The 26,813-nt window shown below is 39.0% G+C and overlaps 1 protein-coding gene across 7 annotated transcripts in view; it reads right to left on the bottom strand.

Annotated features, from left to right (window-relative positions):
* Positions 1-12,587: 12,587 nt before the first annotated feature.
* The window catches only part of PAPOLA (poly(A) polymerase alpha), a 53,420-nt gene continuing 39,194 nt past the window's right edge, over positions 12,588-26,813 (bottom strand). For 3 of the 7 annotated variants that reach the window (XM_015247668.3, XM_006213899.4, XM_072963674.1), the window contains exons 17-22: positions 25,410-25,552; positions 22,959-23,059; positions 22,527-22,747; positions 18,769-18,831; positions 16,852-16,926; positions 12,588-14,776 (exon numbers count right to left, since the gene is read on the bottom strand). In XM_015247668.3, coding sequence (XP_015103154.1) covers positions 14,681-14,776; positions 16,852-16,926; positions 18,769-18,831; positions 22,527-22,747; positions 22,959-23,059; positions 25,410-25,552 — 699 coding nt within the window. In that variant the 3' untranslated portion in view covers positions 12,588-14,680. The remainder of the gene's footprint in view (positions 14,777-16,851; positions 16,927-18,768; positions 18,832-22,526; positions 22,748-22,958; positions 23,060-25,409; positions 25,553-26,813) is intronic. The other 4 variants (XM_015247669.3, XM_072963676.1, XM_015247670.3 and 1 more) reach the window with 2 other exon arrangements.

Genomic DNA, 26,813 nt, shown 5'->3' with positions numbered 1-26,813 from the left:
CCATAGCAATGGCAGGAGAGACCAAGCCTTTGTCAAATCACAGATTTCAGGGGAAAAGCATTCTTGTTCAAAGAGGAAACAGAACACAAAGGAGCTCGGAGCCGAAAACTCTTCCAAGAACCAGTCAACGGGCCTCATTTTATTGATAGGAAAACTGAGGCCCAGAGAGGAGAATTAATTTTCCAAGAGACACACAGCAAGTTGTGACTTTTCTGGATGCATACGCAAATGCAGCTGCGTTTCATTTTGGTTCATATAGGTAAAGAAAGATCCAGGAGCTTCTCAGAGAGTCAGTCCTATCTAGGCCATGCGTATTCTGCTAAGCACTGGGTGGAGGGAAAAAAGTTGAAAGAGTGGTCCTTGACATCAAGATGCACGCAGACTGTTGGGAATAAAAACAGCTCATACAAGCTCAAACAAGAAAAAGCAAACTGTAATAAGACCTTTAAGTATGGGGCTGTCTGCATACTCGGGGAAAGCCATGTGAAGTGTACGTGGAGGATGGATGGACCACGGGCCTGGTCCTCGGCGGACATCACCTCAGGGGCTGGGGCTCGAATTAATTCTCCCACTTGTCCCTTTCTTTCACTTCACTCTGAGCCAAGTCTTGACTCCCCCTTTCCCCAAATCCCTTTCCTGAGGGTTTTCTGGAAGAAATCTAAAAACCTCACCAGTCTGTATAGAGGGACGCAGAGAAAAGACATAGCCCCAGTGGTTCAAAGTGTACGTCTCTTAAAAAGTCAACTTGAGGCCAAAAGGCAGCCGTCCTTCTCTCCCCTCCCCTGGCACAATTAGCAAATCATTTAGCAAAGCAGCTATCTATGCCAGACATATGCAGCCTACAAGCTGGACACCTCTCATCTGAGCTCGTCTCCCGATCTGTAGAATGCAGTCAACAAGGCCTGCTTCACGAGGTCCTCGTGAGGAGTACAGGGGCTCGGGTGTGTGGCAGCATTTAACCTCGCGTACGTGAAGCTGGCTGAAGTTAACGCCATCTAGGGTAATCTGGTTCGAGCTGCGAAAACAGATACACAAGCGTATCCACACGCTGTTCCCACGAAGGATCCGTGAGATGGCCACAAAGAGCCCGGCTGTGCCCCGGACGAGGTGGGGCCCAGCCTCGGGGATGGGCTCTGTGACGTTCTGCTCAGAGCTTGGAGCCTTTCCCGCTCACTGCTCGGTTCAGAGATTCAGGGCTGAGTTCCAGGGGGACAGAGTATCTGCCAGACAGACAGCCAGATAAATAAGCTTTCGCTCGTAGCCTAGATCGTCTGTCCTCCTCCCTGAGTCATCCCTTCCCCTTTTTAATCCCCACTCCACTGGTGACGACCGCAGGAGTTACTCTAAAGTCAGCCCGTGCGCCTCAGAAGGTAAAATAGTTAAGGCCGAGTGTGAACCTGGACTTGCTCTCTCTTGAATGCTCTTAGCATCCGTTTAAGGACGTGAAAAGTAAGGCAGTGACACCATATTCATTTTTTATAAAAATGATTCACAGGGCAAGGTTTTTTTTTTAACTTCATTTTTTGTAGGGGAGGTAATTAGGTTTCTACTTAATGGAGGTGCTGGGGATTGAACCCAGGACCTCACGCATGCTGAGCACACGCTCTGCCACTGAGCTATACCTTCCCCCCAAGACTGGGTTTTTTTGAAACCACCTAAATGGCTTGGTTTCCTTTACCAGCACTGGTCCAGCCCTGTGCTATATGTGTGCTGGCCACACTCACCAACTTGTTAAGCCCCTGTCATTTTATTCTGCAAAACCTGCCGTAGCCAGGGAGGCGACTGGGTAGACTTTGGGTAACCAGCCATTAGTCCTAATCCAAGGAAAGGGTTCCGACAGTGAGCCCCGAGATCTATAAGGACCTTCCAGTTCCAACCACATCCCCGTTAGCTGTGCTCCCTGTTATGGTTTATTCAGTAAATGGCAACAAGAATGGCCACAGAATCTCTCCCCGGCAAGGAGAGGAGGGATGACAGGCAGAAACAGCTCCTGCCTTGCGGAAGCCCCTTGGCCGTCAGGGTCCTCTCTGCAGCGTCTGTCCGCTCAGGACCGGTCAGAGGTTTGAATTCCGACTGGACTGCTTCCCAGCTGGTGCCCTTGAACAAACCACTGAATTTCTCTGAATTCTTAGGCTCCAGGTAGCAACACTGCTCCCACAGGGCTGTTTTGAGAACTGAATGAGAGATGCAGAGAGTGCCAGACAGCACCTAGGATGGTCAGATGTCCCCCTCCTCCACCCTGAACATGCCTGTTATAGCAACTGGCTCCACCATCTAGAAGGTGTGGGAACTTGGACAAGTATTTAACTGCTCTGGGCCTCAGTTTCATCATCTATAAGATGGGAGTCATATTATCTGCTTAAAGGATTGTTGATTCAATGAGATAATCAGTGGAAGGCACTTAGCACAGTGCCTAGTACATCAAGTTTTAATAAATGTTAGCTGGTGTTCCTCCCGCTACACTGGGAGCTTCTCAGGGTGGGAATTGGTCAATCTTTCATTCCCTGAACTTACACTGCCAATCACCTACCACGCATCACGGCTGTGGCTCTAGGTATGTATCAAGACAGCCCCAGCTTTCACAGCTCTGTTCCCAGACAAGACAGTGTGTGGCAAGTGCAAGAGACTTAGACACGGAGTGCTTCGGGAGTGGAGGGGTCTCACCCAGCCTGAGGGACCCAGACTTCTCAGAGAAGATGGTACCTGGGCCACAACCTGCAGGAGTAAAAGCCAGCCAAGCCCCAAAAGGATGGATAGTGAGGAGCTGGGGCAAGGGTTTCTGAGCTTAAGGAAGAGCACGCGATGGCCAACGGAAGAGGGGCACACTCGACCATCCTCCTTTGACACACCTGGGACTCACGCCGGGCACCTGGGGCTCAGAAGTGCTGGTGGAGTGATGCACCGGCCTGCTGCACAAGTCAGCAGGCTCACGGCCTCCCTCCAGGAGGAGATGCCGCCCCAAGGTCTCCAGGGAAGAGACATCCGTTCCCTCCAGAGCGTAACCAGAAGCAGAGCGTAACCAGCGTGAGCAAACAGCAGGGCAGCGCGTGGAGCAAGTGGGCAGCTGCGCCCTGTGTGACTGGCTGTACCAGGCTGGGCTGCCCTGGAAAAGCATCACGGCCCCGGGGAGCCGCTCACACACCCAGGCCCCCCGGGTCCCAGTCAGGCCTGGGCTGGGGCCTCAAGCTGGGCTGCGGAGCAGCTTGCGTTTTGGAACCAAGGTTCTCCGTGAGGTTGTTCAGGGAGGGGGGGAGCAGGGGCCGGGAGGTGTGTGTCTTGCCTGGGGCCGCACTCCCCTGGCCTCCTTCCAGCAAAGGTTCCCAAAGATTTGTCCTCCTTTCTCCTCTCCCCGCCTCCTCCTCGGCACCCCCCCAGATCTCCCCTCCCGGCTGAGAGGTTTATTGTTCCCTGCGCACCCTCCCCTCCAGCCTTCAGGGAAGGGTGTGAGTAGTACCAGCAGACAGACAGACGGGCCTCATCAGGACGGGAGCGCCCCAAATCCTGCTTGACTCTTTTCTCCAGTGTCTCCCACTCAGGTTACAAGATGCCTGGGGACTGGGGTGCCCTTTGGTCAAACTGCAGCGTCTCCCACCAGCGGTGGGAGCAAATGCCTCCCTCTCCCCTCCACCACTGGGGCACCGACAGCAGCCCAGTCTAGCTCGACCTCTCTGCCTGCTGGGGGCGGGTGCTGGGGGCCCGAGGCCAGTGGCTGCACGACTGGAAGAGTGAAGGAGCCGCAGAGCCTGGGCCGCAAGGGGGCCGTGGGGAGTGGCTGGGGGTGAGGGCTGCCTTTACGCATCACTATGGGAAGAGCTGTTTCAAGCCTTAATAAAGACTCACAAATACTCAGCAAAGCCGAGCTCCCACGATGATGGATGCCAAGGACTAAAAGGCTTCCTGGGGGAGGACCCTGCAGAGAAATGGGTCCTACCTTAAGAGGTCATTACATGGACCCCACTTGTCGGACGAGAAAGGGCACACTACTCACAGCCTCCGCTGGCTTCTGTGATGTGTCACTTGCCTCACAAGCCCAGTGAACTTGTTTCAGGGACATGGGACCCACAGCAGCCACGAGACAAGTGTTACACCCCTGGGGGTCGCAGCCAAGTGGCTGCGGCAAGGAGTAGGGTGCAGGCTGGTCTTGGTTGAATGAACACTCAGGGGGGCAGAACTGTGTCCATTAGAATTATATTACTACACTGCAAAAATAAGGGGGTGGGACTAGGGGGAAAGATCTGGCTAAATTAAGACCCTCTGAACTTGTTTGTTCTAACCATCTTTGTACTCATTTCAGCATAAAGCCAGCCATCACAGTGAGCCACAATTCAGTCCTCTCCTGAGGAATTTCAGAGTCCTTCCCCATCACACAGCCTGTTCCCGCCTCCACTGACCCTCCTGGTTCCAGACACCACCACGTTTCTCCAAGGCCGCGCTCCAAAGGGTGGCTCATTAGGACCCACAGGATATTCTTGGGTTCTTCACCACACCTGTTCAACAGCCATAACAATTTGTAGGGAAAATGCTTGCAATATAAAACTACTTACCCAGTAGGATTCTCAATTGTATATAAAAAAAAAAGTGCATGAAAGACGAAGAAAATACATGAAGCGATCTTAAAAACTAACTCTAAGAGGCAGGGTTACAGGTGGTTTTGTATTTTTCAAGTGTTACAGTGAGTATCTATTCTTATTATAATCAGAAAAGACCAACAATGACAAATTCTAGACATCAAATGTGCCTAAAGTCAGTTCACCTAACAATGAATTTGCCAAGACATATTCAGCCACAATCCACATCGTAAAGAACGTTTACCACGGTCACAGCCTTTTATACACAAAATAATGGACAAAACCCTCCCTACAAACAATTCATTTTTAGATGTTAGATACTGATTTCTACTTTCACCTCTTAATTTAAGCATTGTTTTTATCTAATTCCTCTCAGGGCACTTGGGCCGTAATTTTGTGTTTTTAATACGAATTTACCCCGTGAGCCCCTTCAGACATGGTACAGTAGTTACAGCACCTCCGAGCACCCTCAGAGATACCACTGTTGATCTATTTGCTCTACTCTTGAGTGGTGTAAAACCTGTTAGCACTTCTTCTAGGTACTCTCTGGCTTAACTGGCTAAAAAAAATTTATAAGAAACCATCTTAATATGCAAAATTAACTTTTTCAATCCTAATTTTAGACAAGCCAACTGTTAAAGAGAATTGGGAGTGAATGGGTCAGTTCACCCAAACTCGCCAAAGCCTGAACCTCCCCAGGACTACAGTCCTCTAGTCTCGTCGAGGTCCATCTCCCCTGCAGTCTGCAGACTTCTGGCCCCCTCATCTCTAGCACGCCGTCAGGGCGTCCAAACAGCAGAAAAGCATTTTAGCTGTGGTGAAACTAGAAGTCTATACAAAAAAAAAAAAAAAAGAGAGCTAATAACACTGGCCTTTCCCAGTAATATCCAAGAAAGTACACGAAAAGGCAACATTGCAGAGTAGGAAAACACAAGGTCCCATTTCAGGACTGAGTCCTGACAGCACAGGAGGGCAAGGTGCTTCCCAAGCTAGGCCTGTGCCCCGCCCCCAGCCGTAGGCGGTGGCGCCCTTACTGCGCGTCTGCACTAACTTCCCAGGTCACTGAAACAGTCAGACCTGCCACTTGACACCAGCTGATGTCAGAAATTCTTCCCAGTCCATTCGCTGAGTCTGAACCCTCAGCTAGAAGCAGGCAGGCACGCCGTCTCCCCAGAAGCTGTGCACTGCGTTTCTCTCGGCACTAAGACAGAAAGTGTTCTGGTGAAGAAGCCAATCTGTCCCCATCCCGCATTAATTAAAAAAAAAAAAAAAAGGACTAGAAGAAGAAGAGAAAAGGGGCTTTACTTGACTCCAGGCTTTTTTCTCCATACTTTGGTCCTGCCCAAATTTCCTATCAAGAAAGCAGCTTTGGGAATTTGGTTTGCCAGCTATTCCTTTGCAGTCTATAGCTGGCCTTTGGGCCTGCCTTCTAACAAACTCAAATTAGGTTTAACTTAGCACTTAAAAATCTGTGATTCTCTAAACATATTATTTACTTGCTAATCCACATTAAATTCCAATAAGAAATAAAGAGACAGAAAAATGTTTTACTCAAACTGAAAGGAAAGCTTTAACAACCTGCCCAGGGGCACCAGGCTCTGTGGACAAGGTGGGATTTATACTTCCTGAAGGCCTGGGCATTTCATTCCAGCCACTGGACCAGGTCCTCATCTTAGCACCAAACGTTACACCCACTGGCAGAGGCTTCAGGAGCATGAGGCTCAAGACGTGATGCAGCCTGGAGTACAATTCAACAGAAAGGCCAAGGTCTGGCAATATCCAGCTTATAAATCAGAAGAAATTACTTATTAGAGTTACCCATTTTTTCCCTCCCAGTACTACCTAGGAACCTCCAGTGAGGCAAGTTTGGGGAACTCATACCAAGCAGATGGATACAGAATTTCAAGAAACTAACTGGTGACAGTATTTAGCTGATATAATTATTTACAAATAAAATCCACCATCGGGTTGACCTGACACAAACTTTAACAGAATGTCAAATATTCAGCCTCTTTCCAATGTTAGATTTCCTAACTCCTACCTTGGACCAAAGCTCAAATTGCCATAAACCATTTTGGCTAACCCAACTGAGAACTAAAAATTGTCAAGACGTTAAGGTCAATGAGTGTTCCAGGGTAAACGCTGAAATCTGCCTGCAGCTGACTTGAAGAAAGGCATTCTTTCCACCTCCACGCAAACAAGCTGTTTGCTAGTTTCAATTCACCTATGCGAAAAAAATCGCAGTCAACAGGGATGTCTTAACAGGCAACTTTGCTGAAGACTTTCTCGAATGTGCCAAGCCTGACACAGTGATCCAGTATCCTATGAAATTCAATTCTTAGACCAGGGAGTGGGCACCCCACCACAGTGCCACTTCTACAAGTGGCAGCTCAAGCCTTTCGCTGAACCAAAATGCCTGTGTCTCCTGTCTTATTCTCCATGGGGCCCCAACCTCCCAACTGGCTCCAGCGTGTTGTCAGCCTTAGACACAGCAGGTGGGATTCTCCCTCCCCTGTCTCTTCCCCATGGAAACCAAAATGACAGGTTTCAAATAAAACACCACTCAGTTCAGAGCCCCTTAGATGCTTTAACTTCTAATCCTTCATTCATGGAAGCTCTATTGATTTGAATGTTATAATCTTAAATGGTGATCAAACCAAAAATCACAAATGAGAACTACCAAATAATTCTGAATTAATGAAGTTTTCCTAATGTCTGTGGTTTAGCATCTAACCAGCCATTGCTAATAAAAACGTAACAAAAAAGTTAACTTTCATGGGAATATGAATTCTAAGAAGCTAGCAACGAAAAAAGTGCTGAGCCGGGGAGAATCTGAAAACGTGCAGAATAAGCAAGGAAAGGGGGGCATTAAGTTATTTCCTCTGAGTTTCTAGCTTCAACTTAACTGTACACTTCCCCTTTACCTCAGGTACACTACCCTTTTTTAAAAATTTCACTCTTAGCCAGTTCAAAAGTCTAAGCCATTTCAAAGTCTTCTGGAAATACAGTAAAAATTTCAAGTTTTCCTACAGCCTGCTTGTTTAACAGTAGTCAGATCCACGGTTCTTCATAAAAGCACTGCAAGGGCAAGAGGGAGCTGATGCAAAATACCCGGAGTCCTTGCAGCTCACCGTTCCTCCAGCCACCGCAGTGCCCCAGTCTCTTCTGTAGAGATTACGGCTTACAGGGCTGTGGTTGGAGCCAATGGAACTCCTTGGGAGGTCCAGGGGCCTCGAAGAACAAACCTGGCCTTAGAGCGCAGGCCCTCAAACATGCTGTGACTCAAAGAAGGCTCACCACACCAGGGTCCTGCAAACATCACGTTACTTCCTCCCAAATCACAGCTAAGTCAAGAGGACAAACATGCAGAGATCTGTTCTGGAGGTCTCATGTTAAAGGAAGTGGAGATTGGTCACAATCTGCTTCTAAAGGTAATGCAGAAGATTGCTGAAGATCAAGGAAGTCACCGTGAGCCCAATCTAAAAATTTAAACACTGCCCAGCAATGGAAATGATGAAATACAGACTCCTCCCTCAATGCAAATGGACGATGTTGTCACAGACACAATGAACTAGATGCTTCCATGGGTTCCTTTTAACTTTGAGATTCTATGAACATATTAAAGATAATTTTTAAGGCCTTGTGACATACATACACATACTTCCAATCCAACAGTTCTGACAGAGGCAAAAACCATACTTGCAAAATCAGCTTTCAAAGATTTTCACTGTCAATCACTTAATAAGACAAAGGCCACAATAATACAGCAGTCTCCTTAAAAAAAAACCTGATCAGAATAGTCTCAGATTCAAGAAAAACTAAAGTAGAAAACATGTGACCTCGGACAGTTTAAAAAACTCTAGGCAGAATCTCTGCCTTTAAAATCACTATGGGAGAGTGCCCCGAGCTCTAGGGCTCTGTCAAGGAAATGACACAGAACAGAGAACAGCTGAACTGAGCTTATTAGTGGCGATAGGTAAGAAGTATACACAATTATAATCAACATGACTAAGACATCCAACACCCTGTGGCCAACAGTTAGCATGCACGAGGTCCTGCGCTCAATCCCCAGTACCTCCATTAAACAAACCTACCTACCCCCAGCCCCCACCAAGAAGGGTACTTACTGCAGCCTCAGCTTATTCTTGAGGTGCGAGACATGACTCCCTGAAGACTGAGGAGACTGCTCAACTCCGGTTTTCTATAAAAACGGTAACGTTTTCTAAGTAAAATTTAATGTTACTAAGCCAAATTAGAATGTATTATGAGTGCTTTTAAGAACTTGCAAAGATAATTATTTTACAGTTGGGAGGGGATTGTTATATTTGCAAATGTATTTGTCCTGAGCATTCCATGAACTTAGATAAGTATGGTAATGTGAAACTAAGTCTAAATTAAAGAGATGTAGTAGCTTAATAGTGCACTAAAGCTCCCTCTGACAGCCTTGGCACAGTGTCCAGGCACGGTCGGCTCTCTGCTGGGGGCGGCGTTCTTGGCTGTGAAGGCAGATCATGCCCTCTGTCACTCATGGGGAGCAGTTCTGCCCAACTGTCTCTTTCCGACAACTTTATCATCAATCTCTTTATTAACAGCTCCACTGCAGTCAGAAAACGCAAACAAGGACCAATTTTCATGCCAGATTTCTGGAAATCACATAGCACCAGGCACCACACAGTGTGAAAGTTTTTAAGGAGGGTGTTGTGCCAAGAGAAAGACAGCATCCACAAGGAACAAGCACAAAGTTGGGATATTTTTCATTATTAAATTAAAAGACATACCCACTTTTTTATGCCTAAGATCTGAATAGAACCCAAATATTCACATACGTGTATGGGGACTGAAGAGGGCACAGCAGTGGCACAAAATCACTACACTCCCCGGAGATAACTTTGTTTTTCTGCATTTCCATAAAATTTATCATACTCTCTGAAAATATTTTAAAGGATTATGTAACATGATCAGAAGACTGTCATAAATGTCTGCAATGAGCTGAAAGAAACCTGTAAAATTGAAAATTCTGTATTATTCAAAATATATTTTTCAGATTGAAATCTGCTGGATCAAAAACGGCACCTTACAAATTAAACAAAATACTTCTAAAGACTTACAAATTATTTGTAAGACATATATTTTTTAAAAATTGGGCCATAATCACACAATAGGAAATTTAAAACATCCAAATTAAGTGAAAACTGAGTACACTGTCTGGATAGTTCCAAACATAGAGATGCATGTTCTTAAAACACTAGGTGATAATTTTATCATTATAACTGTCAGTTACATTACACTCAGCACAAGACTTAAATCCACCACAGGTCAGGATTAATCTTTAGTGGGTTTCCCTTTAATCTATTTCATATTTCAATCTATTGATGCAGTTGTTTGAAAAATACTCCGTATCTAGACGTAAAACAAGATTTTTATGTTTTTAAGACTCTGATACTAAATAACTGAATGTACACTGTTCTACATAATGCACTGTGTTGTAGTGTGACTCAGGTAAACTGTCTTAGGGCAGTGATGTCTGTGCTCAGGTGGAAGAGGAACCCTGCTGCTAAGACCAGAGTGTCAAGTTGAAGCCCAGGGAGACTCAGCTCCAGAGTTTCTAGACGTCACTGCTTATTCCGATGTGAAACAAAACCAAGACATCCTTAGGCTCTCCTTGATCAATTCTGGGACCCACCAAGATGGACTGTGGAGGGTTTAGCATAAATCCATTCTCTCCACTAAAAAACAAGAACATCACATGTAAACAAAAACTCTAAGCTGGGTGACAAGGAGGAAATTATTTTTGACTAAAAGCATCATCCTGCACCTTAGAAATATCACAGCAAAAAATACAAAGCTTTGATTGGAGCACACACAGACTGTTCTATTCCTCACTTCACCTACTAGTAGAATTTAAAGATACCCAAAACAGGAAAAAAAAAAAGTGACTGCAGTCTTTTTTACATTATTATTAAAGTAGTAATATTTTTAATGTTAATATTTTAAATAGTTGGTGGTTAAACTCTACAAACTCTAAACAATACTGTGCCCCTCTGTAGGTATGATCTTTAGCTATCTGAAAAGGTGAGAAAGGTGACTGGAGAAAAAAGTACAACTACAATCACAACCTTCCACACAAATGTGAGCTTCCTGAAATGTGAGCTTAAGCACAGCTTTAATTCTACCCTTCATAGGAAAGGCCTGTGAATTGGGAGGGGATGAGGAAAATGAAAGTGTACTTAAAATTCCATCCCTTTCAACAAATACGTGTATGGTTTGGTCAGCTGCGATGATGTTCCCAGAACATTACGACAAAAGCATGTCTCCGAGGAAGAAAAGCAGAAGTTGAAAAGACTTCTCAAGTATATGAAATCACTTCTAGAATGAAGTACATACAGCCACTTCTGAAATACATGGCTCAGAAATATTGATGCCATCTTTCTTGGTGCCAGTAAAATGTCACAAGAATTCTTAAACTGGTAAGTACAAAAAAAGGAGAATAAATTGATTCTACAAATGAGAAACATATTACACAGAATTAAATGGACCACTTGTCTCTACATGACTGAAGGTCATGTATACTACAGAACATGCTTAGTACTTCACGTACCAAGTTCAGGTCTGGGTTGAGACAGCATCCATTCCATTTGGTTTGAAGAAAAGCTAACCAAAAAGGAATAAAGTGGAGAACTGAAAAAAAAAAAAAAAGTAAAACAAACAAAACATACAATTCAGGCTAAAAGGCAACTAATTTTCCTTGTATTATTCTTTTATTAGAATTAAAATAGGCAAAAGTATATCCAAAGGATTGTTCAACGCCTTTTTATGTAAACAATTTTTTGTTTAAATACACTGAGGTGCACTAACAGTTAATATTTCCAGAGCTTGGTCTACAAGTTTGTGTGTATTAATGATTTATCCTTTTGTGTATCAATTACTACTTGGAGCTGCTGATCATTTATTGCCACCTTGAGTGCAGGCAGTATTAATACTACGCAGAGCTCTAAAACATTTTTCTGTATGGAGAAAAAAGCATAGGTGTTAATTAGAAAAATACAAAATTTATTCCAGAATATACTCAGAGCCACAAAACGCACACTTTTAATTATCATTTTACTAATTCAGCAAGAGGCATGAAATGCTGAAAGGCCATATGGGTGACAGAGAGTCATGCTACTCAGTCCCATGTTTTAAGCATCAAGGCAGAGGAAGTACGGCAAGGTCAATTCTATAGGTGTTAACAATGGAATCAAGGGTAATTTTCACAGTATTTTCCCGTGTACTTAATAGTCCCAAAAGTTAAATTTTATTTTAATAGAAAGTCATTCCACATTGCAGTCATGTATTTTTATATAAAGGTTTTAGTATTTGGAATTTCAGAAATGAAAATACACACAACTGCATGTTCCTTGAAATAATGGCTTTTCTATAAGGAGGCCCCCCCGCCACTCAAAGCATTTAAGATGACCATACTCAAAAGTTGGCCATCACATACAAAGCAATTCATTCCTAACCCGAGTTAAGAGTGCCATGTTGACCATTTGAGGGTTTAAGCATAATCTCATATGAGTTTGGTAGAATGAGAAACACAGGATCCTAAATTCACTGAAAATCAACAGTGCCACCTGCTGACATCAGAGGTAAAGCAACAACAGCTTTAAAAACCTCGAGCTTCGAAAAGGAAGCACATGAGCGGTACACTCTACATGCCTGGAATAAATGCAAATAAAAGATACAGTGTCTGTATACACAGGATACAGTGGATGGTGGAGAGCTGCAAAGTTAACTATTGGGTACTATATTCACGTTTAACTCCCTAGTGATCAAATTATATAAAAAAACAAATACCTGATTATGTGAAATATTAATTGCTGCTAATGGCATAAATTCACCAGAAACAGATCTTTTCTAAATGTAAACAAAACAAATCCTTTTGCAAATCTTCACTTAGAGCTTACTACAACTTACAAGTAGAAGTATTATCACTGAAAAACAATAAATAAATAGTCAGTCAAAGAAACCAGCCAACTGTGGGATTGTGCTGTTTTTTTTTTATTGTGTTTTCAATGGAGAAATACATCATCTGTTTACAAAATAGCTCTTGAAAAATACAAGGAGTACAGATACTATAAAACAAAGCAAACTCCAGTCATGAGACACTACGTACATCATGCGAAAGCAACAGTCTGACCTCCAGGTTATGAAAACTAGAATTAAAAAGTCACTACACAGAAAAGGTCCAAGTTTCCAGCTTGGCAAAACTTGGGTGCAGTTACATGAAACGTTTAATAAACTGAATTCTTTTTCCCCGATGTGTAAACAAAATGACAAGACTAAATCTGTGCCTGGCAATTTCAATCTAACTCTGAAGCTACACAAAACACACAGACACCTTGTACACTTCACCTGTTAGTCTGACCATCTTTTCTTCTTAGGTGGCGGGAGGAGGGCAAGGTGACTGCGCGGAGCAAAGGTGTGGGAAGCAGAAACAGTGTGAACTAGACATTCTAAAGTATGGTGAAAAGAAAGCTTCAATTAATGCATGGCCTAAGGGGAAAAGACTACACTCCAACTTTGGAAAATTAATTTAGAAGGACAGGAGAAGACTTTAAGTAACTGCAGTTTAACATGAAAAATGCACGTGTGACAGAAGGGAGCACAATGGAGGATTCATAAAACATGCTCATCAGGAAAATCTGTTAGGTCTGCTTTGTCCAGATTAAGAAAGAATAACTAAGTATATCAACATCTGGCATCCCTCGTATTTTGTAAAGATGAATGCTCTGCTGCTTAATTATGAGGAATTATTTTCTTTAAAGAAAGGAGTTCTTAGTCTAGTGACAGATAAAACAAAACAAAAAAGGAGTAGAGAGCTAACTAGATGTCAAGTGCTTGCTAGAAATGATTTTAAAATGTTACTACATGTAAAATTTACTGACAAATTTTGGTCAATCATTTAAAAATAAAAATTAGTTTAAAATTCTTGGAGAAAATGCCTTTTCACCCACATGTTTAAAATTGAAAATCAACTTTACTATAGACAGGAGTTCTGTGGAGTGTACAAAATTCCTCACATTTAGAGATCAAATGGCCATCCAAGATAGATATCATGTTTCACAGGCATTATTTTCGTCACCCTACAGTTTCAGCCATGGGACCAAAATTTAGTGTTCTGTGCCATGTGGCCACAGGGTCACTGGTTTCACACCATGGCTTACGAAAATACTGGCATTTTGTTTCCTGTGAAGTAAGTCCTACCTTATGCATACAAGCAAAAAGGGGAAAAGAAAAAGAAGGGGGAGGGAGCAAAAAGCTTTGTTTATTTCAAAGACATCAGATTGAAGGCAAAAGAATATGGAGCTTTAATAAGCTCAAAGAAAAATATTCGCTGGCTGATCGCTGATTTGTATGCACTCTAAACAATTCTATAAATAAAACCAATATATCATTTCTTAATCATGACCCCATCAAAACAAAGTATTTCCTAATTATTCTTTCAATGTCAAATATATACCCTAGAGTTGACATTTCATTTGTAAGGGTTACAGCTACCTCACAGGGACTGAGCTATGAGCTAGGTGTACTCTCATCCTTTCTCAGAAGTGTAACAGCACACCGCCGCACAACGGCATCCAATTTGAAGACTAATGGTAAAGGAAATTCTTCAGGAAAAAAAAGAAAATCCATCAAGCTGAAAATCTAAAATTAGTTCTACTTTCTAATAAAAAAAATACATAAAAGTGCATCATCAGAATAAGGAATTCTTATGCCAGTTTGTATTGCAAATTTTCCAAACAATGCATCAAACATAAACCCAGTCCAGATGTCAATTATGGATACAAATATAGCTTGAGGTTTTGTTTTTTGTTTTTTTTTTTAAAGGCAGTAATTTTTTGAAATAGGTAATGCAACTGTTGCTAACACAATAATAATAGTACTCTTGGCTTCACATACTAACCTGGACTTCCGATCAAGTGCTGATTAGCCCAGTAAGGGAGGTCACAGAAAAAACCTAAATCCATTTTCAGTCATGTCTAGTCTTGTACCCTCCATTCTCCGTTTTTAGCATTTGAAGACAACAGGTTGAGTTGGCAGATATTGTTTATGGACCCCTGAGGTTGTTTTTACCGATTCAATCTCAGTTTTATTGAATTCTTGATAACAGGAATAGGATTTGCAGGGAGAGCAGGGATATCAGAAAGGTCTGTACTGGATGTTTTCTGAGAACAAAAGCAAAAAACACAACATTGTTCAAAGTACTGTAACTTAACAGTGAGATTTACTTTCCACTGCTTTACTTCCTAAGAAATAGACAGCACCTTATCATACATGTTAAAAGTTTAATGAAAAAAGACTAAAAGTGTTGTCAAAAATGGAGTGCAAATAAACGTGACTATTACTATGAAATTGTTCTAATACCTGTAGAAATTTTCAAATAAGTAGGAATATTTTGGCGACATACAAAAACTAAGTCATTTCAAATATAGCTTTAGTAAACAAACCCCTCAATCACCTATCATATACTGATTAATGACTAAGTTCGTTAAGCTATATTTACTTGTAATAACACTAACAGCTGTAATATTAACTGGCACTAGAGCACCCCCTTGTGGGAGAATATGTAAAGTCCACCTTATACACAGGAGCAGCAGTAACAGTTAATGGTAAACAATTATTTTCTGACCCTGTAAATTAAAAATTAAATCTACACAACTGAGCAGTAATTTGATTATTCAAAGTTTAGGGAGGTTTTATAATGTAAAAATGATTAAATTACAAAGACTTCTTTAACATTCAAAAACATAGAGATGAAATTTTTAAGTGTTTTATTATGGAAAATTCCAAACATATACAAAAGTATGAAGAGCATTATGTAATGAATTCCCATGTACTCATTATCCAGCTTCATCAATTGCTAAATCAAAGCCGATCTACAGTCCTCCCACCTTTACTCAGATTATTCTGAAGCAAATCCCAGAGATCTATCATTTCATCTGTAAATATTTCAAGTTTATCTCAAAACAATAACAATTTGTTACATAGACACAGTATTATAATCAACCCCCCGGAAATAAATATGCCCCTTACAAACCACCAAATAAGGAATGTGTTCTTAAAAAGTCAACATAATCATTCTTTTTACATAATTGGGTGATTTTTCTCTCAGTGGCTCTAGAGATCTTTCCATTAGAAAGTTCTAATTCCTTACAAAAATATCTAAAAGGCAAACACCCATGGGTACTAATCACTATAGGAATGAACTGAACCAGACTATGAAAATAGTTCCCGAGATTGATGCAGCAAACCAAAAGACATGTCGTGTAATCACAATCACAGGACAGTTTAATTCTGATAAACAAGTTTGCTCATGTATCAGTATTAAGCATAACACTTCCTAATGTTGTTGTAGTTACTCCTCTCCATAAAACTTTTATTAGATAAAGGTTATGAAAACAAAGACACCTCAGAAAGTAATCATCATATTTATATCATTAGGGACTATGAAGGTTAACAGCCAGCAAAAACACGCTGTAAAATTAACACGTTCAAATAACTGAAACACAAAGCAGCAAAATATCACTATACCAGTTGCCTTGTAACAGCAGTTATCTCAATTATCTTGTAGGGGTTAATCAGTTTAATGACTACTTAAAGAAAATACTTCGTGTCAGAGTTTGACCTAGAGTTTGGAGTATATTTAACTTGAAAGGATTCAAGAAGAAAACAATTATTTCACAGACAAAATGAAGGTTCACAAATCAATGAATAAAGTCCAGATGCCTAGTGTATGCAACGGACTGTCACAAGTAGACTTTCCAGGACAATGAAAAAATAACTTTAAAGAGCTATGGATTACACTAAATTAATAACTGACAATCAGGAGTGAAAAGTGAGGCAGAAACATATTTTAAAAATAAAAAGATAAATCTCACCAAAAAAAAACCAAACAAAAAAAACCACCTCATGAAGAATGGTTTTCAGTTCTAATTTTTCAGTCTCTGACCTATAAATAAAACCACTACGTGATCACTGCATATTATGCAATGAGGATTTAAATGATCTGCAATATCAAAAAAGATATAAGGGAATGAGTTCGCATCTCCAAAGCACGAAAGAACAGTTCCACCATATCCAGTACTCTACCTTTAAGTACAAAAAATACATCTGTACACTAGCAATTACTTTCACAAAGATAATTTTAATAAATTTCAGTTTATGCTCACTTTAATCCATTAATCATAACACTAATCTTTACAACATTTATAAAACTCGCCTTGCTTTTTGCACTTAGTACCTGAGAGGCCAACAGAGAAGCCGCTGTCTGAATGGTTTCTGATTGAGTTGTACTTGTCTCTGTATCAAGTTGTTCCTGTGAGACAAAGAGGATGGGGGAGGAAAGAGGCTTAAAAAAGGATAAAGGAACATAACTGGGTTCGGTGACTAATAAAAAAGACAAATTGGAAGACAGAAGGGATCAAGAGAAAGATGTGACTACATTACAAAATCATCTACCATCAAAGGGTTAATTATCCACAAAAAACCCCTTGTTGTAGGTTATTTCACCATTTCAGATACATATAAATTTCTATTTGCCTACTTGAATATTATAAGGCATGGTCATAAAATATCTCTTGACTTTCCAACCAACTAACTTGGACATTTTAAGTAAACAATAATTAAAGACATGCACATGCATATTATGAAATGTTGCCCAGACAATAATTAACAGAATATAAACCCAAGCTCTTAGCCATGTAAAAAAAATAAAACCTACTCAATATTATTAAATAAAATTACCCAGAAGCACAAAAACTGCTCCTATGCCTTTAATTAAACGTAGAAAATGTCTCTAAAACGTTCTTCCTTCCTTTTGGTTTCTCTTTCTCTCCTCAAAACCCAGAAAATACAAGACGCACCATGTCATTCCACTGCTCTGAACTTTTTTAAAGCAGTGCACACACAAAAATACATACATACAAAGTGAAAAGAAATACACAAACATTTGCATTTCTATAAAACAACATATACAATAATAAAATAATGAAATACAAAATTTCTCCTATGAAACTGAAAACGGTGAACAGTGTCTAAGGAGTAAGAAGTGCAGTCTCTCTGAAGCATGACTTAGCAATAATACATATCAAGTTTTAGAAGCGTCTCTTTGTCTCAATAATTCCTCTTTCATTAATTTATCCTAAGACAATAAACATTAAGTGGATGGCAGGTATTTAGCTATAGTCAACACTACAGTAGGCAAGGGTGAGTTCCTTTTTTAACAGAAACAATTGTTAACAATAGGGAACTGGTTGAATAAAATATGGTAACAGTTTTAAGGTAGCATTCTTTGTAGCTACTAATAATTTTTTGTAGATTATGTAATGGCATGAACAATTTTTCTTGGTTTACAGAGTGAATAAAGATTTGAAAGCAAAAGGCACTGGTATGTATGCACACACAAAATCTGTAAGACACCAAAGGAATACTTGCTAAAATATCAATCATGGAAGTCTAGATAATTTGGGGGAAGGAGGAAGATTTCCATTTTTTTCCTACAATAAGGAGAAAAAAGTTATAAGCCTTTGGTACATTTCAATTCTGGGGGGAAAATGATGTTCATAGTATAGTACTTTGGCTAAACCAGTCTTTCCCATCTCATTTACCTTGTTTCAAACCCCTTGCACCCCAGGTTCCAGCCAGAACTGTCTGCCAAAAAACTGGTTCTCTAAACAGACCACATGCTCACCCCAACAGTGAGATGACCTGCTCATCTTTTACTACCAAAAATCCTACGTACTCTGTAAGGACTGCCTCAAATACTATGTCTTCTTTTATGAAGCCTTTCATTATTTCTGCAGTCAGAAATAACATCTTACTCCTCTTGCCTCTCACCACCCACATCCTCCTCAATTACTTTGATAATGTAATTAATCACTTCTACCCCTTATCTTCTCTACTTATATACAGAACATCTCACTCATCACTCTATTCCATTTAGTGCCCACCAGATAAGCCCACATCTAGAAGGACCTCATACACCTGAGGAATTCAATTTCAGCATTAACATTAAAGGGGGACAAACACTTCTTTAAAAACAATACTGAAAACAACCTAAAACCTATAGAACTGTATACGGTACAATATTCTAAAGACACTTCTATCATATCTTCTGTACTCTTAACCATGTACGTATTCCAAGGCTAAATTAGTATACCTTTGTTTCTGTTTTATCATGTCCACTCAAAGCAAGACAGTTAGCATCTTCGCTTGTTTCATCCTGTTTTTAAAAAAAAAAGCTTTATTCTCGAAGATGAAAATTTAGATTACTTGCCAATCAATGCTTTAATTTATAAAAAATCTTAAAGTATAAAATAATTAACCTGTAAGACCAAGTATGCCCTTAAAATAGATTATTGGTTCACTTGTTTAAAAAAAAGTTTTCATGTTAACAAACTTGGCTTCAGTTTCCACCAAAATTTTAAAAAGAACATGAGGAAAACTGTTGTTGATCATCACCACGTATATTCCCAAAACCACTAAATTCATAAAATATTTTTTGTAAGAAAGAGTTTAAAAACAAGAGTTCCGTGATCAAGTAATTTAGGGACTTGGAACACTATCACTCCCTTTCTGGGACAGTCTCACACACACATTAGCACATTAAAGGTTCTGAAAAGTTACAGAAAGAATCTCTAACTTTCCCAAACTTAACCAGAGAATCCTCCTGGCTTGTAAGTCTTATTAACATCCTGAAGAATAGGAGATCTGAAAAATGCTCTCCTCGAGTCTTATTTTTTTTTAATTTATTATAATTCTATTCAAAACAAACAACTCATTTTTGGTAAAGAGGGGAAATGGGAAACCAAAAATGGCTGTACTTTCCCATTCCTACAGAGATCTGCAATAAACATCACTTTCTTAAGAAAAACAATTCTGACACTAACTCCTCTGTTCTATTTATTAGGCAGAACTAAAACTTAATTTTACATGTGGCTTTAAAACAAGACATAGAAAACACAGGTTAACTTATAAAGTAGAAAAGGTTTAAACCAATGTCAACCAATTCCCATAAGGACTTTCTTTGTATTCTGTAAACATACAAACTTAAAAACTAGTAACTTAAATCACACTGGGCAAATTTCAGTACTGACTGGATAAGTGACACTATGGAATTATTGTTAATATCAGTAAATATATATATATATATGTATATAATATTTATCACCCATCACACAAATATACATGGTGATAATACACTGTAGGTGTGCTTTTGAGATATTTATGGTTGAAATGACATGCCTGGGACTTGCTTCTTAACAATGGGAAGGGAGTAGGTGTCCAGATGAAACAAGACTGGCCTTCAGTTGCTAACTGTTAAAGTTAAGTGATTCAAACATAACTTGTTCATTACAATTTTGTGCATATGTTTGAAATTTTCCATGTCTTAAAAAAATACACACACATATATACATATACATATAGCATCATTTAGCCATATAATCCAGGTGATAGAGAAAACTTTATTTTTATTTTACATTTCTACCATATATATGCATTTGAGAAGCTATATTATATGATAAAAATCAAGCAAAACTAAACTACCTGCCAATACCTAAAACTGTCCTATCTACATACATGTTAGTAGTACGACCAGTTTTTCTTTCTGATTTACTAACATTTCTAATACCAAATACTCAGTGAAAGTAAAAGACGCAGTAGGAGTCCTACAAAATCAGGATATTTGTAACAATCTCCTTCAACTTAAGCACCATGAGATCTAGGCCTGGGTTTGAATCCTGGCTTTATAAATGAGAAAGGTATTAAACCTCAAGTTCCTCTTCTGAGGGTGAGGAAATTAATTAGTCTAGGAGATAACCTAAAATCCTAAGATCCCTTCCACGTCTTAAAATTTTATTTTTGTCAGTCAACTCCTTGGAGCTGCCATAAGCAAAATCCAAACTGTAAGAAAATACACAGAACAAAAAATTATAATGAAAAGGAGGAGACCGTGATGAACCTGTATTTTAAAAGATACTTAAGAAACATCCATCAACTGCTACAGAAGGATCTTATTTACTTACAGATTTGAACAAATAAAAGGTTATCTAAAAAAAAAATCAATGACACAATCAGGGACATTTGAGCAATGACTAAATATCTGGTATTAATGAACTGTTGATTTTTCTAGGTGGGTTTATTTTGTTTATATTTTCTTCTTTGTAATTATTATCCTTTAGAGATATAATTTAAAAAATACTTATGAAATGATGACTGAAATCTGTGTTTTGCATCTTAATAATCCAAGCATAGGGAAAGTGGAAAGGGCTGAAAGAATTAAGGGTACAGGGACTGGCTGAATTCACTATACCTGAAGCTACATGATGGGTACATGGGAGTATGAAATGGTTCTCTTTACTAAGTTTGCATACATTTTAAATTTTCTGTACTGAGTTAAAAATTCTATATTCCTATTGCCTCTCTAAACTAGACATGAAACATGACTGTTTTCTAACAAGGTTAAGTGCAAACGAAATTACAAGCATTGTGCTGATAAACATTTTGGAGCTCTTAGAGGTTCATTAAGGAATTAAGCCATTAACATTAAGGAAACAGAATGATAGATATCTAGAGTTATGCTTACATATACCTTATTAAGGCAAAAGAAATGTGAATTCTGAAAAGCTGACAATTCCAAATATCAATCAACAGAAAGTGGAATTACACTGAAACTACATTCTTAGGTCGTGCACAACACAACTATGCAGCACTGGGGCTTTTAATAAAAGATCCCTAGGCCTAACTTCTGGACAGTCTGATTCAGTGTGTCTGGAGGAGGCCCCAAAAGCTATATTAAAAAACAAAACAAAACAAAAACACAAAAACCTGAAAAAGTAATTCTATTACATAACCAAGGTTGAAAATCACTGCCTTAAAGAGGTAATTACAGACACAGATGTGCTTTCAGACTACATGGTGCTAAGATATACTGAACGCATTTTTCATTCTCACAGCATCATCAGTGACAAAAATCAACAAATTATTCATATTCAATTAACAGTGACTGCTTCCCAAAAAATCTAAAACAAAAGGATTCAGAGTAAGCCAGGGAATAACACTTACAGAGACAATCTTTCACCATTAAAGATCAAAACATTATGTAAGATACTTAGAATTTTGCCCCGATTCTAAAGAAACTATAGTGCAATGAGTAAGTTTCCAAATAACAAATCAGGAGCCAAAAATCACAACAAAACTGGTGTTTTGGGCTGTCATCTCTGGGACAATGGTGAATGTCTCATTAATAGGAAATACCATGAGTGACTCCAGGGACCAATAAAACTGTGTTTAAGGCTTAAGACAAACATCAAAACCAATGTACACTTTTAATGGTTTTCCTAAAACTATTTGAGACTTTGACAAAGTAGATGAGCCACTATAAAAAGTGGAAGTATTGTGAGAAAATTTACTGAAGGGTTGGAGGAAATAATGATTCAAGGTACCAAAACTAATCTGACTTTTCAACTTACGGTCGGTCATTCAGTAAGAATTCCCTGAGAAACCTCTTGTATTCATTGACCTTGTAATATCAAGTACAGTGCAGAAACTGCAAGCTCTACTTGGATCACAGAAGCCACAGCGATATGTGTATCAAAGGGGCTCCTGATATGTGTATCAATACATATGAAAGATATAGTTATGAGAGTGATAAATTAAGATGACATGTAAGTCCATGCTAAACTGTGTTACAGACTAGACATGCTATAGAAGTTTAAACAAGAAACACAGCTTTATGAAAGAGGTAGTTACTGAAAAGAGCAGAAAAAGGGTGAAGAGAAACTATGGCACTAAAGTACTACCTAAAAATTATCTTAAAAGCTTTCCCCCTTGCTGCTTCTCAATTAGGGCTCACAAAGGTCTTCCACTGGATTTTAAAATAAGCAAGGTGGTTTCCCAAGGCTAATATATAGATACCTCTTCTGTTCTGGTCTTCTTGGGACTCTCTTCTTTATGAGGTGAGGATGTCCTCTTGACTCCTACTATAGGGTTAGGGATCTTTGCTGCTGCGTTTCCTGAAGGTCTTGGTGCTGGGTTTACCAGACGTGTCGAAGAAACAACTCTGGAGACCGTAGGCTTTGGTGGTGGTGAAATGGCTGGCTGTGTGGCAGTTTGAGGAATGCTTTCACTCGCTGTACCTAAGCGGTAAGTATGTAAATACGTAACAGTTAACTCATATCAGTATCAAGTTACAAGTAACGCTTTTTGATTTTATGCGTAAGCTTACAGGCAAATAATAAAATGGTGTTAAAAACAATTCAAACTACTTAACTAAAAAAGCCATCTTTCAAAATGAAGGCTAAAACCAAATATAACGTTAAGGATTCTCAAGCCTGTCGAACTCCTTACCCCCTGAGCTTTCACTGGAATTTACTTGTGGCGCAGAGACTTCAGTAGCCTGTATGTTGGTCACAGAAGCTGCTGTTACAGCTGGAGCAGGACTGTTTCTGCTAAAAATGGAAAAAAAGGAAAAAAACTGAAATGTGAAAAAAGTAAATACAGAAGTATAAAATGCAATAAAAAATTTAGTATGTACAGAAATTATTTTTCTAAAGTAAATGATTCTTCAATTTTACTTCTCATATGTATGTACACATCAGTAATGACTTTGACACAATACAATCAGCAAAGCACAAAGACATTCTAAAGCAGTGCTAGCCAACAGGACCTTCTGTAACTATGCCCCATATCTACACTGCCCAGTACGTAGCCATTAAGATGTAGCTACTTTGCACTTATAATATGCTGGTGGGATACAGAATGTTTAATTTCACTTAATAGTAATTAAATTTAAACCACCACATGTGGCTAGTGATTACCACACTAGACAGAACAGCTAAAAATCTGTCCTCATCTGGTTTGGGGTAATGGACGTAAATGATTTGATGTAGAAGAAAATACTATCAAAAGCTAAAAACATGAAAATGGTCTGAGAAACAGAAATAAGTTTCTGCATACAAAACCTAATGGATCACAAAGCCCTAAAAGCCCGTCCAGTGGCCCACGTAAACAACAGAGAGTCTCAAAACCACTCCCCTCCTTCAATGTTCTGGATTCCACGCACTCCTGTCGTTTCAGGAAACTCAAAATGCCCCTTCTTTACTAAATCTCCTCTCTCTGCAATTTTTCTGTCTCAAATAAATCCTATACATTAGAATTTAAATAGTCTCATTTTTATTATCTCCTATAAGAAAGAGCGAGTCCTCGGTGGTTTTTCTCTTTCAGCTATAGCTTATACTCTTCAGCTGTTGAATGATGATGCCATAACAAGTTGGACAAAACTAGAAAACTTAGATTTTTGGTGCTTACATGGCATTCGCAAGCAACCACAAAGCTTTCAAGCTCACTGCTACATGGAAGTAAATCAGGTCAAGAGAGTGGGTGATGCCACACCTCTAAGAATACAAAGATGAGATAAAGGACTAAGGAGAGAGCCCGAAAGGGCACAAATATCTAATGATTAAACAGAAAAGAACTGGTCAGAGAACAACTACAGATGCAGGAGAAACCTGAAATAGCTAAGTGGCTAGTATAAAATAAATACTCAATATTTGTTAAGCAGATACATAATCATAAACTTAAAAATCCAGAAGTCTAATTTACAGAATTTAATAGTAAATACTTCAAGAAGCTAATATTAAACTTCTGAAATTACTCGGTATGTGCACCTATTTTTACATACATGTGCACAAACTCAAAGTACTTTTATACAAGCTCCAGAATTCTTATTAAAATCTCTAATTCTTCATCCTTTTTGAATGAAGAAAGATGAAACCATTAACAAAAATCTGGAAGTAAATGCTGTACAAATGGAAAACTGTTTTAAAACTCCAAGATTCAGGGACCATGCTGATGCCTAAAGTCTTCAGGTTTTGCATGACTGTGAGCTAAAAACACATCACACATTCAGAGTCTGAGAGACCAAAACTAAACCCATCATCTATTGCCCTTCGGCATTTTCTATTTCATACTAATCCACAGATTCATCCCACCTGCATCTGTGCAACTGGTTATACTTTAACAATCCAAATTTTAAGTGTTTTTTTTCCAAAAAGTAAAATATAACATGTATTCATTAAAGTGTTCAAGGTTTAAGTATCAACTCATTAATTAATGAAGCGATCAGCATAACCACCACAATCTGAAACATTAGCAGCACCGCCAGAATCTACAATAAACAGTTTCCTTTGTGTATCCGTTAAACAAAAAAACTGCAATGATACACTATAGACTTATAAAAGGTAAACATAAAGAGCGCTTTTTGTGTTCTAATTTTTGCCACCATAACTGTATTTTTCCTTCAAAATAAAAATGTTTAGCTGCTTTAAATATTTTTAAAAAGACACTTAATTCTTCAAAAGAAATTTCATCTAAAACCAGCCCACATAAATCTTCACTTTCCTCAGGAGATCTCTGATTTTCATAGATACTTCCCCCCGCTACACAGGGTAATAAACATCTTCAGGACAGAAAAGTGCTTTGTCCCTCCTGTCTGGTTCTCCTTAGCACAGCATACGGTTCACCATAGGCAGCAGGTGTTTCAACACATGAAACTGGAAGGGGCTTTGGCGCTAGAAACATTCATTCACATCTAGACATTCTGTCCAAAAATGGAAGACAAGTATGACACAGTAGGACTAAAATAAAAATACTCTCCTCAAAACTTAGAGTTAAACTGCTATTTTCTAAAAATTTAAAGATGAAATTAAAACAATAAACAAATACCTTTAACAATAACAAAAGACTGTATCTACTACATTTAAACAGGCATTCCACTTCCTTTTTTCCCTTTTTCCTTACCCCTGAGAGCTGCCAGAACTGTTCAATGGACTGGTCTTCATAGCACTAGTAGGTGAAGGCACAGACATGCTGTTATCACTGTCCATAGACAAATCGAGGCTGCTGTCATTCAGAGGTGTCAACCTGACGCCTTCTGTTGAATGCTGCAATTAAAAAAAAAAACAAATATATATTTGTTTTACCTGGATCTTTCAAACATGAACATCTTTTACTTCACTAATAAATAATTTCTACTAAAAAGGGCAAATCAGTAAATTTATGATAACCAAAATGTCGTGTTGACTATGAAAGGCAAAGATTTGGGACACAGATACTTCCTGACTTCTAAGGGTCTTCAACTTAACTACAGTTCTTCAGTGATGAAAAAGGGAAGAAAAAAATGCTACATTAAATGTACACACTGAATGTAAGACAAATTGCAAATTAAAAGCACTTTCATATGAGAATACATGTATCTTAAATCAGAGGACTATAATTACATACACACACATACATATACATATGTATTATGAAAAAAGTCAACAATGAAATTAGAAGTAATTTTTTGTTTATAGATTTTAAATTATTATACAATGAAGGTAAAAAATACACAGCTTCAAAAAATATATCAAATAGGTACAATTCAGTGCAACTCCTAGATGTTTGTATGAGCCTCTCTCAAAAACAAGAGATTTCCAGTGCTCTCTCTGCAACTTACGATTTAGCATGGTATATTTAACAGCATAAATTATCCCGTTAAAATAAAAAAAAAAAATTTTCTGAAAACTAGACTTATAACCACATTTAAATCCTAACGTTGGTCCTGTTTCATAAAAATCAAAGCACTCAAAAATAGTTACTTAGGTGCAAGCAAAACCAAAATAAAGCTAAAAAAACTAAATGGTGCTATGAGACAAAAGTTGATTTCCAAAGTGATAAAGTTTCCATTTCTGCAATGAATGCTATTATAACATCAAATTGATTTTTTCAGCCTTTTTTTTCGAATACTTTAGTTTCAGTGTTCACTTACCTACAGAAACATTTTAATGTAAATAATTTGCATTGTTAACAAAATCCCACACCAATATGTCTGTGTGCGTCTGCTTGTTCTCCAGTTCCCCAAATGACCTCATCTTTGATTAAGTCCTACACAGACACTACTTGAATACATAAATCAGTACTGATCAAGTGGGGAAGGTGAGATCTGGCAGAAGGGAGAGGAGAGAAAGTAATCCGTTTTGCCTATGAAGTCAGTTGTGAAAACAAAAATTTTCTAATATTGTAAAATAAGCTTCTTTCCTATGCAAAAATGTTACCAATCTCACTCTCTACCAGAAAAGGATCTGTTCAGCAAGTAAATTAAACTCAATTCTACAGTTACCTGAGAGGTGATCAAATACCTGAGAGATAACCAGCCACTGCTGG

The sequence above is a fragment of the Vicugna pacos genome, chromosome 6 (genome assembly GCF_048564905.1).
Source record: "Vicugna pacos chromosome 6, VicPac4, whole genome shotgun sequence".
Taxonomy (NCBI): Eukaryota; Metazoa; Chordata; class Mammalia; order Artiodactyla; family Camelidae; genus Vicugna; species Vicugna pacos.
The sequence above is the reverse complement of the archived record's forward strand: the minus strand, read 5'-3'. Positions and strand labels throughout refer to the sequence as shown.